We start from the raw sequence: 16,351 nt of genomic DNA, 5'->3' as shown, positions 1-16,351 counted from the left end.
CTAGTTATAGAATGGCCTTTACCACCATTAATAGTATGTTGATTTTATGTATTTAATAATGCAATATACATACTGAAAATTCGTTTATAACAATTATACAATATTTAGAATAAAGTTAAGATGTATTTTAACGATAATTTAGCAGATTTAGATATGAAAAATAAAATTTGAAAGAAACGTTTGAATAAGTCAGTTGTCAATGTCATCGCCAGGTGTGGTGCTGTGAAGATTTGTGATGGTTTTAATTTTCGAAAATGTTTATTAACGATGTTAACAAAAAAGAGGAAATTAGAAACATAGCAATAAAAAATTTACGTAAATTAGATGTTAAACAGCGAATAAAATGTTTTAGACCGTCTACACAGGTAAAATATTAAATTTCCCATTCATAATAATCATTTAATAATTTACTTTTGTAGACAATAAAAACAAAAAAACTTTTTAAAGTCCCACTCGCGAATCTCGAAAATGAGACTGTTACTCTTAGAAATGGCCAACAATTGGTTATACCTAAAAGGCTGTACGAAATGTGTTCATTTATATTATCAAATGTAGATACTGAAGGTATATTTCGAAAAGAAGGTTCCCGATCTAGACAGAATGAAATAAAGGTACGTTAAAATCAAATAATTATTAAATTTTATCATAATTTAACGTTCTCTTCTAGTTATTACTCGATAGGGGATGTATGTTGGGTATAGATCACCACGTAATAGACGTGGCTGTGGTACTAAAATGTTTTTTGAGAGAATTACCCGAACCTTTAATCCCTTTTTCATTTCATGAATTATTCTTAAGATGTTCTATAATAGAAAAAAAAATCGAAGCAATTTTGTTAGCTTGCCTTTTAGTACCAACAGAGCATTTAAACGTACTTACTTTTCTCATGCAGGTAAGACTTTAAAATAATTTTACACTTATTTTATTATAACTATAAGTAATTTTTGTTTTAGTTTTTTAATGAAATTGCCCTTCACGCTAAATCCAACAAAATGAATTCCTACAACTTATCTCTTTTAATTTCACCAAATATATTTCCTTTGAATGAAAAAATGGCCCCGAAAAATCAACTAATGATAAAAAAAACATGCGAAATAACTAAAGTAGGTTTCTAGAGGTTCTAATTCATTATGATAATTAATAAATGAATATTTCTAGATAATGATTGAAAATGCTAATAAAATAGGTTTGATTCCGGATTCTATTTTGGAACAAGTTGGAAATTTACAACCTGGAAAACTGGCAGTTAAAACTAAAGTTAAAAGAAGACGTAGTGCATCATTAACAAGTAAGTAATCATATTATCACCTCAAATATTGTTTAAAAATGGATATTTAATAAAAAAAATTATTTTTAATTTACAGTTAATATTTTAACTTTAGCACTTCTTCTTATAGCATTCTATTCCATATTTAAAACATACAAGGGAAGTTTGGATGGTTGTGTTGATTAAATCTTTGATTTCATCGTATTATATTCATATTACCAATTTTTACATCTTTAAAATGTGAAAATATCTACTATAAATCAGTGTATAAATTTTTTTTGTCATTACATTCTTAAATAGCGAAAATTCTTAAATCTCCCTCGTAAATTTTCAAAACACGATTCCTATTTTATACAATATTTATTTTACCGTTGATACCTAACCAAAAATGATTGAAAAGACAATTTCCCACAACTTTAGACACCAATTTTCATGTTGATTAAGCGTGTTTTTCATGATAAGAGTCTTCGGGATAATGTGTTTGTACCAGGAAACTAACAGGGTTAAATGGAAACGTGGAAAAGGGCGATTAATACAAGCGCTGGTCTGTTTGTAGCAAATTTTATACATGGGCATCCAACCCAAACAGTCGTAGCTGCCGGAACTCATTTTAATCGATTCATTTCCAGGACATTTCCACATTAAGGTAACCTGGTTTAGTTTAGTTAGTGATAGATGGCGATAAAGAGATTAGGGAGGCTCGGAGTGAATAGAAAGACTGTCTTTTACCAGAGAAGTCCCTTTATACCAATGAAAATGGTTTTACTGAGGCGTAATAATGATTTATAATAATTGACAAACACAAGAATTTTGTCAATGCGTGTTAGAGTTTGATTTTGTAACAGTGTACAATTTTCAGAATTGTCATAAATACAGGGGTCGATTCAAAATTATTAGGTTAGGTATTTAGTTTTGAGACGTTTTGTATATTATTTGCAATAATAATTGTGGTAATGGTTTTTTTAAACGAAAATACAGTTATAATGGATCAAAAACGTCTTTTCATAGCGGAAATTATTTCTTGAGTGTCGTCGGAAAAGTATGTTGATAAAAAACGAAAAAAAAAAAAATTCCTCAGATTGTTTTGGTTGTAAATATCAAGCGAAATATGAAATTTACTCATGAAACAATATTATCACAACTAGATACACTGTAAAAAATAATATTAACGTTACAAACCAGCATAAATACGGGGTTCGTTTCAAAAGTATTAGGTTAGGTATTTAGTTTTGAGACGTTTTGTATATTATTTGCAATAATAATTGTGGTAATGGTTTTTTTAAACGAAAATACAGTTATAATGGATCAAAAACGTCTTTTCATAGCGGAAATTATTTCTTGAGTGTCGTCGGAAAAGTATGTTGATAAAAAACGAAAAAAAAAAAAAATCCTCAGATTGTTTTGGTTGTAAATATCAAGCGAAATATGAAATTTACTCATGAAACAATATTATGACAACTAGATACACTGTAAAAAATAATATTAACGTTACAAACCAGCATAAATACGGGGTTCGTTTCAAAAGTATTAGGTTAGGTATTTAGTTTTGAGACGTTTTGTATATTATTTGCAATAATAATTGTGGTAATGGTTTTTTTAAACGAAAATACAGTTATAATGGATCAAAAACGTCTTTTCATAGCGGAAATTATTTCTTGAGTGTCGTCGGAAAAGTATGTTGATAAAAAACGAAAAAAAAAAAAATCCTCAGATTGTTTTGGTTGTAAATATCAAGCGAAATATGAAATTTACTCATGAAACAATATTATCACAACTAGATACACTGAAAAAAATAATGTTAACGTTATAAACTAGCATAAATACGGGGTTCGTTTCAAAAGTATTAGGTTAGGTATTTAGTTTTGAGACATTTTGTATATTATTTGCAATAATAATTGTAGTAATGGTTTTTTTAAACGAAAATACAGTTATAATGGATCAAAAACGTCTTTTCATAGCGGAAATTATTTCTTGAGTGTCGTCGGAAAAGTATGTTGATAAAAAACGAAAAAAAAAAAAATCCTCAGATTGTTTTGGTTGTAAATATCAAGCGAAATATGAAATTTACTCATGAAACAATATTATCACAACTAGATACACTGAAAAAAATAATATTAACGTTACAAACCAGCATAAATACGGGGTTCGTTTCAAAAGTATTAGGTTAGGTATTTAGTTTTGAGACGTTTTGTATATTATTTGCAATAATAATTGTAGTAATGGTTTTTTTAAACGAAAATACAGTTATAATGGATCAAAAACGTCTTTTCATAGCGGAAATTATTTCTTGAGTGTCGTCGGAAAAGTATGTTGATAAAAAACGAAAAAAAAAAAAAATCCTCAGATTGTTTTGGTTGTAAATATCAAGCGAAATATGAAATTTACTCATGAAACAATATTATCACAACTAGATACACTGTAAAAAATAATATTAACGTTACAAACCAGCATAAATACGGGGTTCGTTTCAAAAGTATTAGGTTAGGTATTTAGTTTTGAGACGTTTTGTATATTATTTGCAATAATAATTGTGGTAATGGTTTTTTTAAACGAAAATACAGTTATAATGGATCAAAAACGTCTTTTCATAGCGGAAATTATTTCTTGAGTGTCGTCGGAAAAGTATGTTGATAAAAAACGAAAAAAAAAAAAAAATCCTCAGATTGTTTTGGTTGTAAATATCAAGCGAAATATGAAATTTACTCATGAAACAATATTATCACAACTAGATACACTGTAAAAAATAATATTAACGTTACAAACCAGCATAAATACGGGGTTCGTTTCAAAAGTATTAGGTTAGGTATTTAGTTTTGAGACGTTTTGTATATTATTTGCAATAATAATTGTGGTAATGGTTTTTTTAAACGAAAATACAGTTATAATGGATCAAAAACGTCTTTTCATAGCGGAAATTATTTCTTGAGTGTCGTCGGAAAAGTATGTTGATAAAAAACGAAAAAAAAAAAAAATCCTCAGATTGTTTTGGTTGTAAATATCAAGCGAAATATGAAATTTACTCATGAAACAATATTATCACAACTAGATACACTGTAAAAAATAATATTAACGTTACAAACCAGCATAAATACGGGGTTCGTTTCAAAAGTATTAGGTTAGGTATTTAGTTTTGAGACGTTTTGTATATTATTTGCAATAATAATTGTAGTAATGGTTTTTTAAACGAAAATACAGTTATAATGGATCAAAAACGTCTTTTCATAGCGGAAATTATTTCTTGAGTGTCGTCGGAAAAGTATGTTGATAAAAAACGAAAAAAAAAAAAAATCCTCAGATTGTTTTGGTTGTAAATATCAAGCGAAATATGAAATTTACTCATGAAACAATATTATCACAACTAGATACACTGTAAAAAATAATATTAACGTTACAAACCAGCATAAATACGGGGTTCGTTTCAAAAGTATTAGGTTAGGTATTTAGTTTTGAGACGTTTTGTATATTATTTGCAATAATAATTGTAGTAATGGTTTTTTAAACGAAAATACAGTTATAATGGATCAAAAACGTCTTTTCATAGCGGAAATTATTTCTTGAGTGTCGTCGGAAAAGTATGTTGATAAAAAACGAAAAAAAAAAAAAATCCTCAGATTGTTTTGGTTGTAAATATCAAGCGAAATATGAAATTTACTCATGAAACAATATTATCACAACTAGATACACTGTAAAAAATAATATTAACGTTACAAACCAGCATAAATACGGGGTTCGTTTCAAAAGTATTAGGTTAGGTATTTAGTTTTGAGACGTTTTGTATATTATTTGCAATAATAATTGTAGTAATGGTTTTTTTAAACGAAAATACAGTTATAATGGATCAAAAACGTCTTTTCATAGCGGAAATTATTTCTTGAGTGTCGTCGGAAAAGTATGTTGATAAAAAACGAAAAAAAAAAAAATTCCTCAGATTGTTTTGGTTGTAAATATCAAGCGAAATATGAAATTTACTCATGAAACAATATTATCACAACTAGATACACTGTAAAAAATAATATTAACGTTACAAACCAGCATAAATACGGGGTTCGTTTCAAAAGTATTAGGTTAGGTATTTAGTTTTGAGACGTTTTGTATATTATTTGCAATAATAATTGTAGTAATGGTTTTTTTAAACGAAAATACAGTTATAATGGATCAAAAACGTCTTTTCATAGCGGAAATTATTTCTTGAGTGTCGTCGGAAAAGTATGTTGATAAAAAACGAAAAAAAAAAAAATTCCTCAGATTGTTTTGGTTGTAAATATCAAGCGAAATATGAAATTTACTCATGAAACAATATTATCACAACTAGATACACTGTAAAAAATAATATTAACGTTACAAACCGGCATATATACGGGGTTCGTTTCAAAAGTATTAGGTTAGGTATTTAGTTTTGAGACGTTTTGTATATTATTTGCAATAATAATTGTAGTAATGGTTTTTTACCGTTATAATAGATCAAAAAGTGTACAATGAAGCGTTCTTTGTAGCAGAACCATCGCTAGAGTCGCTGTTCTAAGTAGCAGTGCAAAAGAACTAGTTCACCGTGCTGCGTCTAGAGTAAAAAGGAGTTTAACAACGCGAATATCAATAAAAGTGGGGTTAATTACAATGTTGTTGTACTAGAATTCTATTTCCAGGAATCTTTAACGGCCTCAAAAAAATAGTCGGCAACAAAAATGACGACAACCAAGCTGTCAATACAGTCACGCCAGATTTACTTCTAACTCCAATACTGACCGTTACAAAAAAGAAGTAAGTACACCGATAACCGTTTATCGAACCAAAGTATTAACGACGAATTTTTTACAGCTCGAACGATCACAAATTTTCGAAACCGGAACCCGGCAAAAAACCCCTCCTCCAACGCAGATGGTCCGCCATCACCTCGGTAACGAATATGAAGAGGAAAAAGAGGAATTCGTACGTTTACAAATCGCGCGAGGACAGTTTGAATTCGTCCCAAGAAAATTACGTGCGCGTACCAAAAGTGGAATACGAAGCGATCAAAAACCGAGTCAGCGCGATCGAAAAACGACTGAGTTTGGAATTGGAGAGCGCGGCGAAACGCGAATCGAACGTCATACAAGACATTCAGACGAAATACGAAAAAACTTTGGGAAACAGCGAACCGCTCAGTCCCGGCACCGACCAATTGGCCAAAAGACTCAGCAGAGAATTGAGGATCAGAAATTGCGATCAGAAGATGATACGCTCGCCCAGCGCCAGAAAAATCGGTAACATTCGAAGGAGATCCAGGGAATTGATGAGGAACAATTCGGTACGACGACAAAATCGATTCGAAAACGACGACGACGCCCGCGTCATAGTCGGTCCGAATAGTTCCGAGGAAATTTCCTCTTCGCCCGGTATCTCGGATAAGAGTTTCTCCAGGCATTCTTCCTTGAGGAAGGAACGGAGGGCGGTTAGGAGGAGCGGAAATTCGACACCGAAACGGGCGTACGTCAAACAGAAATGTTTCAATTACGATTTACGGCAATTTTCGGAGGTTAATAAGGAAAATAATCCCGTTTGTAATACGCCGGTACCGATGATTAAGAAAACCTTACCGGTTAAAGGGATACCGAAAAGGATAAGCGGTACTCCGAAGGGAACGGTTAGGAGTACTCCTTTGAGAGTTTTGCCGACGACTGATTTCAATTACGTCGATGGTATGTGAAAATATTCCGTTTATTCGGAGTTATTTTTTTATAAATAGACCAAAACTAAAAGTAGGTTTGATTTTTTCAAGATTTTCAATAGTCCAGTGTTGGGAAAAGGGAATTTTTCTTTGGTGTGTACATTTGGATCGACCCTCGTACTCATTATAATCGATTTTCCCATAATTTCATTTGTTTTTGGACGATTTTTGACCGAGAAATTGCGTCGTTACACCCTGTACTTTGTTTTTCATCTTTTACATCTCTAATTGATGCCATAACCTGAAGTGTGAGTCTTTAAAAAAATATTTTTCTCATTAATAACTTTTGGATGGACCCCTGTACTATTGATAGACGATTTATCCCTAATTTTAACGTCAAGGTTTTAGAAATGTTACATTTTATACCATCAAACTGTCTAAACAAGGACTTTTCGCATTAAATACTTTTGGATCGACCCTCGTACTCATTATAATCGATTTTCCCATAATTTCATTTGTTTTTGGACGATTTTTGACCGAGAAATTGCGTCGTTACACCCTGTACTTTGTTTTTCATCTTTTACATCTCTAATTGATAAGATAACCTGAAGTATGAGTCTCTAAAAGAAGATTTTTCTCATTAATAACTTTTGGATGGACCCCTGTACTATTGATAGACGATTTATCCCTAATTTTAACGTCAAGGTTTTAGAAATGTTACATTTTATACCATCAAACTGTCTAAACAAGGACTTTTCACATTAAATACTTTTGGATCGACCCTCGTACTCATTATAATCGATTTTCCCATAATTTCATTTGTTTTTGGACGATTTTTGACCGAGAAATTGCGTCGTTACACCCTGTACTTTGTTTTTCATCTTTTACATCTCTAATTGATGCCATAACCTGAAGTGTGAGTCTTTAAAAAAATATTTTTCTCATTAATAACTTTTGGATGGACCCCTGTACTATTGATAGTCGATTTTTCCCTAATTTTAACGTCAAGGTTTTAGAAATGTTACATTTTATACCATCAAACTGTCTCAACAAGAACTTTGTTCATTAAATACTTTTCGATCTACCCTTGTACTTATAACATTCGATTTGTCTTTAATCGGAGTTGTTTTTAATTGTAAAAATGCATTCGTACTTAAAGTAGTACATCGATAAGCTAAAGAATATGTTTATAAAAAAATATTTTTCTCGCTGATTACTTTTGGATTTGCCCTTGTATTTATGACAATCGTTTTATATCAAATTTTTTCTCTTTTAAAACGATTTTAAACTCGTAATTGGCTCAAAAAGCTGAAGGATATATTCCTAAAAAAATAATTTTTCCACTGAACGCTTTTGGATCGATCCTTGTATTTATGACATTCGGTTCTTGTCCAGTTTTAACTGATTTCAAATGGTTTTTAACTGACAAATTGCATTCTTACTTCCAGAAGTTTTTCTTAATCTTTTGCATCTATAATAAGTTGAAGGATAACTGTCTAAAAGACGATTTTTCTCATTAAGTACTTCTGGAGCGACCCTTGTATTTATTACATTCGGTGTTTCTTCAAATTTTTACTGACTTAAGTTTCTTCTTAATCCTCTCAAGTCTGTAATTGATTTGATGAGTTCTTTGACAATTTAAAATTTTTCTTCAGATTAATCCGATTTGATTAAATCTTAAATCGACTCCACAATTAATTAATTTTCTACTAAATATTTTTCAACTATTCCTCACAAAAATTATCAATATATAACAGTAACTGTAGAACTGAACACACTGTTTACACCACCACTACACCAACACTCACAATTACACTGTGTGATACACATTTCGATAACAAAGTTCCCAAAAATTCCAACTTAGTAACGGTAGTTATTTCCTGATGTTGAAACAAGGTTTTCTTTTTTACTAGAAGGTGATAAAAAATTTTAATATCAATTAATTCGTCCAATCCATTGGTTGCCATAAATTTCAGTGGTACCAAGAATCCTTCATCTTTTATAATTGTTAAAAACTTTTGCCTTCTTGTCACTGATTCATCAGTACTCACCATTGATTAACGTAACTCAATTTTTCCATTCCACGAATCACAATTAATTTTTCCAATGTTCAAAATGTTTCTTAATGAAATAAACTATTCAATATTGAATAATGTGCTCAAACTAGTTATTAATTAAATATGAAATTACGAAAAATAATTTTTTTCTTGTAGTTTTTAAACTATTTTCATTTTTGTTATGATTTACTTCTTATATATTACTTTTGAACACTGTTGATACATGCACGTATTTCAATTAAATAATTTTGAAAACTATATTTTATTTCTTTCTTTATCATCCCTTATTTATTCCCTATTTATCCCTTATAATATATTTTTGAAAATTTTAAAATGAGCTGAATGTTTTTGAATTTATATGCTTCTTTCTAACCTTTTCATGGAGTTCAATATAAGGTAAGAGCACCAGAACCAGGCAATGCACCTATAGCCGATACTTTTTAGCTTCATCCTCAAAATTAATAAAACTATCCCCTTCGTGTATTTATCGCTTTAAATAACTGACTTTTCACCATTTAGTGGAGTAAACTTTGGGGTAATAACCCTTAAACAGCATGACTTGAAATCAAATAATTACTAAGATAATTGAAACAAATATAAATTCGGATTATTATTATTATTACATATCCTAAATATACCACTACAAACTTAAATTACAGTTTCACAATTACTTCAGATTTAAAATCAACTTTCTAAAATTATAGGTAAAAATAACATGAAGCTGAAACGAACATAGATAACATTTAAGTAGGGAGGAACGACTTATAATTTGGCCTTTTTTGGAAAAAGCCAACTTGCATTAGGCTCAATTTTACAAATGAAGTTCTAACCTCAAACGTCACTGTAAGCCACAGATAAAGTTTTTTTTTCGCGTTTTATAGATAACGTTTACCGACGTAGTTTAAACTTCAATTTAATATGAAACGAAGAATCCGAACCTAACCTAAACTCCACGATTATTAATATTGTCGACGCGTCGAGAAAACAAGTTATTCACTCTATTATCCCACTTATTGTTTAAATTTGTTAATTTGTCTTTCGAAAACGTCAGTTTAAACTGTGACCCATAAAATACAGCAGCTTTGCTTATTCTTAGTTTGAATTATAGTTTAATTTCCAGTTGTTAAATTGCACTTACAATTTTATAACTGTCCATCGATAAATTCACGACAAGATTTCGGTAGCTAACTATTTACGTTACATCTATCGAGACCATTATTATAAAACTAGAAGATTTGTACACATGGCTAACATTTAAATTATTTTTGCTGAAATTTGCAGAAAAAAAAATAATAAAAAATGGTCCATATTTCCAAAATGGAAGACTTTCTTAACATTCACAAAGATCAGTTAGTGTCCTCGGGGATTCCAAAATACTTGTGGAGAACTTTATATATAAAATTAATGAATGAAACTTTTGATGCCAGCTCCGCTTTTGATTTATTACGAATTGAAGATGATAGCGATGGGGGAGAAGACGTTATCCAATCAAGATTAATTCTTCAAGCAACAAGAAATATAAAAACTACAGAATCTGAACATATATATCTCATTGATCACGCATGGACCTACAGAATCCAAGATGCAAGAAATCAACTTTTATCGCACACCGGTCTTAGAGAAAGACTTTGCGACGTATTTGGTTTGGATACCAGTCAAGATAAACATGAAATCGTCGATCAACTCTTCAATCTTATGTGGAAAATAAATAATTATTACTCCATTCGTAATACTGTTAATGTGGAAGATAGTTTGCCAGTTTGGTATATAATGGATGAAGTCGGGACTGCTGTAACACATAGTGATAAACCAAATTGTAGAATTGTACCTTTTGTGTATATAAATGAAAAAATTACGTATTCATTACTATTTCCTATAACAGATATCGAAGAAGATGATATAATATGTAGAGATTATGCGGAAGGTGTACAAGATTCAAGTAGAAAAGAAGCTATTTTATTACCATGGGTACATAAATCGTTTGAAGATTTTAGTATAATCCCTCCGGTACCTTCAAAAGAATATTTTCTTAGTGGTCATAGTGAAGAAAGTTTACCAAATCTAGATAATTTACAAAATAAAAAAAATGTAAGTGATGTCTTGAAAGTGTATTCTCAGTATAGCTTAGTTACTTCACATTTACATAGCAATAGATTTCAAATAGTAGATAATGAAGATGATGCTGATATTATGTGGTTTACGGAGCATTTTAAAGATTTTAATAAGTTAAGTGAAACCCCTCACAAATTTATTAATCAATTTCCATTCGAATACGTTTTAACAGTAAAAGATCTGTTATGTATAACTTGTAGAAGAAAAACCGATCAAAACTGGTTACCAATAACTTACAATTTATTAACAGAACTTCCAAACTTTTTAAGCTACTACCAAAAAAGGGAAACGGACGGTATGGAAAACTATTGGATAGTAAAACCTTACAATCTTGCCAGAAGCTTAGATATGCATATAACAGATAATTTAGATTATATTTTAAGAGTTTCTATAACAGGTCCGAAAATAGTTCAAAAATATATAACAAATCCAGTGTTATTTTACAGACCTGAATGTGAAGGCACTGTTAAATTCGATATTAGGTACGTTATATTACTCAAAAGTGTAGAACCGCTTCAATGTTTTGTTTACAAAAACTTCTTTCTAAGATTTGCAAATAAACCTTTCGAGTTGAACGAATTTGAAGATTATGAAAAGCATTTTACTGTTATGAACTATACTGAAAACGTTCAATTGAAACACATGAAATGTAACGATTTCATATTAAATTGGAAAATTCAATATCCAGATAATGATTGGAACAAAGTGGAACAATCCATATTTAAAATGTTGAAGGAAGTATTAGAATGTGCTATTAGTGAAAAACCTCCTTGTGGAATAGCACACAGTCCTCAATCGAGGTCTCTGTATGCTGTTGATCTTATGTTGGAGTGGACGGAAGACAAAGAAATTCAGCCGAAAATTTTAGAAGTTAACTTCGTTCCTGATTGTGCTAGGGCCTGCGACTACTACCCAGATTTTTATGATGATATTTTTGGGGTTTTATTTTTGGATCGTAAATGTGATACTATATTACCTTTATAAATTATATTTTGTTTCATAAATATTAACATTTTTTTGAGATACATGTTGTGTTTTTCTTAAATCATCCTATTTGTGTAATTTTTTTATTTAGATATTTGTTTTTGAGGTAGATTCATGAAAAAAAAAACTTTCTGACATATTTAAAATAAATTTCCTTTAAATCTCTTTAGTTTTTTTCTCATATTGATGAAGTTCTTTTGAGAGAATGCTGTTCTATTTGAATTTTCAAATCTCTTCAGGGCATTTATCAATCTTGTTGATTGATTTCCTCTGCTTTCTACAGCTTTTTATCACATTGAAGTTTTAAATTTCTTCAGGTCTTCTGAGATCATTTCAGGTTGCTACTCCAGTATTTAATTCATCAAACTATTTCTTCTTAGCCTTTAATCGACACTATTACATGAAAACTAAAGATTTTGAAATGTTTTATTGCAAAATTAACAATAAAATTCAAAGTTTCTAATAGTTTATAATTATTTTACAATTATAATATTAAATTCTAGTTTTTATTTAATATATACATGTATATAATTAAAATTAATGCTGAAAAAAAGCTTATTTAAAAATATATATTTAGATGTGTAAAATTGAATATTAGTTAAATTTTTCAGTACTTTCTGTTCCATCATCAACAATAACAAAAATTTGACCCAATTCATCGTAAGTATAAGTTCTTTTGAGGAATGTATCGAGTAATTTAATTCCTGAAATAGTTCTTAGTCCTGGTAATAAGGGTATACATTTAAATTCTAAAACGGTATGTGACAAAGGTAGCAAAGGTTCTAATTTCCGACCAGATATATCACACCAAGCAATACCCTCAATATTTTCCAAATAAATCATTAAATCCACAGTCCGTTCACTACAACATAAAATTAATAAAAAAACAATTGTGATAGATATGAATATAAACCTACCAATTATTGATAAGTTTACATTTGAATGTGAATAATTTTTCTAAAGATACAAAATTAGGAAGTTCTATTATAGTCATACGGATATCACCATACTCGGGGCTCTAAAAGATAAAAAAAAGTAGTGTAACATAATTTCCATATAGAAGTTTTTTACCATTCTTTGTAATTGACTAGTTTGTAACCTGCCCCGTTCCCCCAAATTAGACCTCCAAACAATATCCAATTTACCAATATTTGTTGCTCCACTTAATAATCTTAAATCAGACGCTAATTTTTCATTTGGAGTTAAACAATATAGAAACTGACAAATCGCTTGCGGTTTAAGCATTGTCATTTTACCAAAAATACTGTCACCTTTTGTATCTGAATTCAAAGATGTCACTAAAACAATTTCCTAGGTTCTATAACCATCATTAATACTCATACAATTACGATACATATGAATAAGGTAGTTGAAGTAAATAATATGTTCGATAATCCTAGAAAGGAATCTAATTTCATGAGTTTTATTAATCCTATATTAATAATTGATTGAATCAATATAGACTCCTCACCATTGAATAAATGTGATGCATCGAGAGCAACTTTTTCAAGACAAATAGGACCAGCAGTTATATTTTGAACTTGAGCTTCTAAATACACATCATCATTTTCAGCATTATACAACTTCGTTTTAACATCTAATGGTTTTAAAACCATAATTTTAAAAAATTTCCTGAATGACATAGGTGTTCCTGTTGCTGTTTGATATGTAACTTCACAAATTAATCTACATATAAATTAAAAGTTCAAATATATTATTTAGAACACGTTTTTTATTAGAGACTCACATATGCGTTCCAATTTCTTTAACTTCATGATGTATAACAATATCTACAGTCTTGTCAGGTGGAAGCTGAGGAGTTGGAGGGTTAGAAGACAGAGATATTCTTTGAACACTCGTTTGCAAGTCAACCTAGTTAAAATTATTGATATTAATTGAAAATATAACATTTTTTAATTTACCTTAACCATTATATTGTTCACAGGTTTATTATCTTCACTATACACACAAATGTAACTAGAAAATGTTTCCCCCAAGTATATATTAACAGGTGTTTGTGGTAGTAGTAAAAACTGTCCTGCGCATAGTGTCTCTGTACCTTCTACAGATGTAGGATCTTGTTGTAATGCATTGTTTAATAAGTTTCCTGGTAAATCTTTGCTGTCACAAGTAATGGGAAACGGACTTGCTAAAGTAGGTCTTGTTAACCTCATAACTATAATATATTAAAATCTTATTGTAAAGCTTTGAGCATGTTTAATTTTTACCTTTCAATGATAATAAATGTTCCTCTGATTCCATTTTTTATTTTATTTAAGTATAGTTTAGTTTATAATTTTTTTAGGTTAAATTCTCATCTTCTTCTATTTGGTTCATATCGAGTCGATATGATCTACTATGACTACAATTATTATAAATAAAATACAATTTCAATTTTTTTATTTAACATAATTGAGTTAATAAACGATTATTAACTTATTAATACACGTAGTTTATAATATCTACTTCTACTTAAACTGTATTCCTGTTTATTTTTATTATAATTCGTCTATGATACGCCTATACACGAAATAAGTATGACACAAAATACTTATGTTAGAAGAAGAATGACATATGATCAAGGTAATTGTGACATAATTAAAAACATTAATCGTAAGTAAAAAAAGTTTAAAAAGAGAATGCTGACCTACGTAGCAAAAAGATCAGTATCTTTTACCCCAAAATTATCGCATAGACTGATTAAATTTAGATACGGGGCTTCTAAACTCGAGCAATCGCAACCCGAAGCCGCTATGAAACAAAAAGATCGGGGGAATCTTCAACAGCAACAATCGCAGGTAGAATTGTGGGACTTCCAATTACCCGCTAGGTTTAGAAGGAAAGCCATCGATGAACAAGAAATTGCTATTATAAATAACGGCGGACCTTTGTAAATTATTTATTGAATAGTATCTTAATCTACACATTTTTTTTCATGCCATTTAAATTTCTGTAGTCATAATAAAAATTATCAAAGTTAAAATATGTTTACTTTATAGAAATTACAATTTGAAATTATATTAGTTTTTAAAAATGAGTCAGTGATGGTGATCGTGTCCTGAACAACAATGATGAGAATTCACCTTCATCGGAGACTGATGGGGCACTAATCGTTTATTTATTTTACTAAGAATTTCGTAGGGGTAAGATTCCTCTTCATCATCTATAGGAGATGATTCGTCTAATTCATAATTGAGTGCTTTAAAGAACTTTGAAGATTGATTATTTTTTAAAACTGTTAGAACGACTTTTTTCATACTATTCTTAAAAGCTACAAGTTCCAACACCTGCATCATAAATTTACCTAAACCTTTTCTTTGATAAGACGGATCCAATTGTAATTCATAACTAAAAACGCAAATATTCTGCACAAGTCACTCGAAATTGTAAACTTGGACTTACCAATACAATACTTCCTGACCCTCATCTATATCAAACCTAAAATGAGAAAAACCGAGTAAAGTTCCATCTAGACCTTTGGCTACAAGATACCAAGCAGCTTCGTCAAATAATTCCTCCCGCTTCTTGGAATCACACCAACCCCAAGAGCATTGTTCATACTTCAGCTGCATATTTTTCTTAGTCAAGTTGAAACTCCATTCTTTAATAAATTCATCTAAATTCGTAGATTTCTTTGCAAATAATTCCGCTTCTAAACCATTCTTATTAAATTTTCTAAATACGGGGAACGGTTGTAAAGGATCTTCTAATTTGTTAGCTTGGGCAACAACGGCCATAGCTTGACTTATCCGATTTTGTTCCTCTTTTCTTTGCATACGTTTTTCTTTACTTTTAGCACTACTAGCTGCTGTTTTTCTCTGTTAAATATATTAATTAGATACATTATATACAAACATAATGTTAATACATACCCCCATTTTTATATTTGTTTACCAATTGTTTGAATAAAATTAATTAGTAAACATAAAAATAAGCGCGGTAATACGACACCAATACCACTACAAAAAAAATTAGCTGTCGTTCTCATGTCAAATAGAAAATTCAAGGTTAAACTGTAATAGCCTTGATCATCTAATAAAAGTAAGTTGAAAACGTCGCGTTTTCGGTGGAAAATTTAAATTTAAAACATGATCCACAAAAACTTTTGATTTTTATTACTTTTTCCGCGTTAATTCTTCCATGATACGTATTTGATTGTGTAATAGATTCTAGATGTTTAATAATTGTTATTAAAGTTTGATACTAACAATATATTTTTAATAGCCAAAAAATGACGCTACTCATGAAAATTAATGGTAGGGAGCCAAGGGGAATAAATAATTTGTA

General features: G+C 29.9%; 4 protein-coding genes across 5 annotated transcripts; 2 read left to right on the top strand and 2 right to left on the bottom strand.

Moving 5' to 3' along the window:
- The first annotated feature begins 2 nt into the window (after window positions 1-2).
- LOC130446807 (uncharacterized) lies at window positions 3-8,695 on the top strand. The gene is made up of 7 exons (XM_056783276.1): window positions 3-365; window positions 420-611; window positions 668-892; window positions 954-1,103; window positions 1,159-1,288; window positions 5,911-6,025; window positions 6,083-8,695. The coding sequence occupies exons 1-7, from the start codon at window positions 255-257 to the stop codon at window positions 6,948-6,950; spliced, it is 1,791 nt and encodes a 596-aa protein (XP_056639254.1). The 5' UTR covers window positions 3-254; the 3' UTR covers window positions 6,951-8,695.
- A 1,240-nt stretch (window positions 8,696-9,935) lies between these two features.
- On the top strand, window positions 9,936-12,524 carry LOC130446805 (tubulin--tyrosine ligase-like protein 12). The gene has a single exon (XM_056783274.1). The coding sequence runs from the start codon at window positions 10,268-10,270 to the stop codon at window positions 12,062-12,064; it is 1,797 nt and encodes a 598-aa protein (XP_056639252.1). The 5' UTR covers window positions 9,936-10,267; the 3' UTR covers window positions 12,065-12,524.
- LOC130446806 (trafficking protein particle complex subunit 13) lies at window positions 12,477-14,412 on the bottom strand. Its single transcript, XM_056783275.1, has 7 exons — window positions 14,293-14,412; window positions 13,987-14,240; window positions 13,812-13,936; window positions 13,536-13,750; window positions 13,136-13,362; window positions 12,982-13,082; window positions 12,477-12,926 (listed from the first exon to the last, which is right to left on the bottom strand). The coding sequence occupies exons 1-7, from the start codon at window positions 14,324-14,326 to the stop codon at window positions 12,659-12,661; spliced, it is 1,224 nt and encodes a 407-aa protein (XP_056639253.1). The 5' UTR covers window positions 14,327-14,412; the 3' UTR covers window positions 12,477-12,658.
- Window positions 14,413-14,947: 535 nt separating this feature from the next.
- LOC130446804 (N-alpha-acetyltransferase 40) lies at window positions 14,948-16,050 on the bottom strand. Of its 2 annotated transcripts, XM_056783273.1 has the most exons (4): window positions 15,937-16,025; window positions 15,557-15,882; window positions 15,467-15,502; window positions 14,948-15,412 (listed from the first exon to the last, which is right to left on the bottom strand). In XM_056783273.1, the coding sequence occupies exons 1-4, from the start codon at window positions 15,940-15,942 to the stop codon at window positions 15,103-15,105; spliced, it is 678 nt and encodes a 225-aa protein (XP_056639251.1). In that variant the 5' UTR covers window positions 15,943-16,025; the 3' UTR covers window positions 14,948-15,102. The 2 variants fall into 2 exon arrangements, with proteins under 2 accessions (XP_056639251.1, XP_056639250.1); XM_056783272.1 differs by having other exon boundaries at window positions 15,467-15,882; window positions 15,937-16,050.
- Window positions 16,051-16,351: the final 301 nt, after the last annotated feature.

The sequence above is a fragment of the Diorhabda sublineata genome, chromosome 7 (assembly GCF_026230105.1).
Source record: "Diorhabda sublineata isolate icDioSubl1.1 chromosome 7, icDioSubl1.1, whole genome shotgun sequence".
Taxonomy (NCBI): domain Eukaryota; kingdom Metazoa; phylum Arthropoda; class Insecta; order Coleoptera; family Chrysomelidae; genus Diorhabda; species Diorhabda sublineata.
Note: the sequence above shows the minus strand (reverse complement) of the source record. Positions and strands in the feature narration are given on the sequence as shown.

Coding starts and splice junctions, on each gene's coding strand:
- LOC130446807 (XM_056783276.1), top strand. CDS start 255: ATGTTTATTAACGATGTTAACAAAAAAGAGGAAATTAGAAACATAGCA. Junction 1,104..1,158: donor AAACATGCGAAATAACTAAA/GTAGGTTTCTAG, acceptor GAATATTTCTAG/ATAATGATTGAAAATGCTAA. Junction 6,026..6,082: donor CTGACCGTTACAAAAAAGAA/GTAAGTACACCG, acceptor AATTTTTTACAG/CTCGAACGATCACAAATTTT.
- LOC130446805 (XM_056783274.1), top strand. CDS start 10,268: ATGGTCCATATTTCCAAAATGGAAGACTTTCTTAACATTCACAAAGAT.
- LOC130446806 (XM_056783275.1), bottom strand. CDS start 14,326: ATGGAATCAGAGGAACATTTATTATCATTGAAAG. Junction 13,083..13,135: donor CTAGTCAATTACAAAGAATG/GTAAAAAACTTC, acceptor TTTATCTTTTAG/AGCCCCGAGTATGGTGATAT. Junction 12,927..12,981: donor TGTAAACTTATCAATAATTG/GTAGGTTTATAT, acceptor TTTATGTTGTAG/TGAACGGACTGTGGATTTAA.
- LOC130446804 (XM_056783272.1), bottom strand. Junction 15,413..15,466: donor GGTCAGGAAGTATTGTATTG/GTAAGTCCAAGT, acceptor TTGCGTTTTTAG/TTATGAATTACAATTGGATC.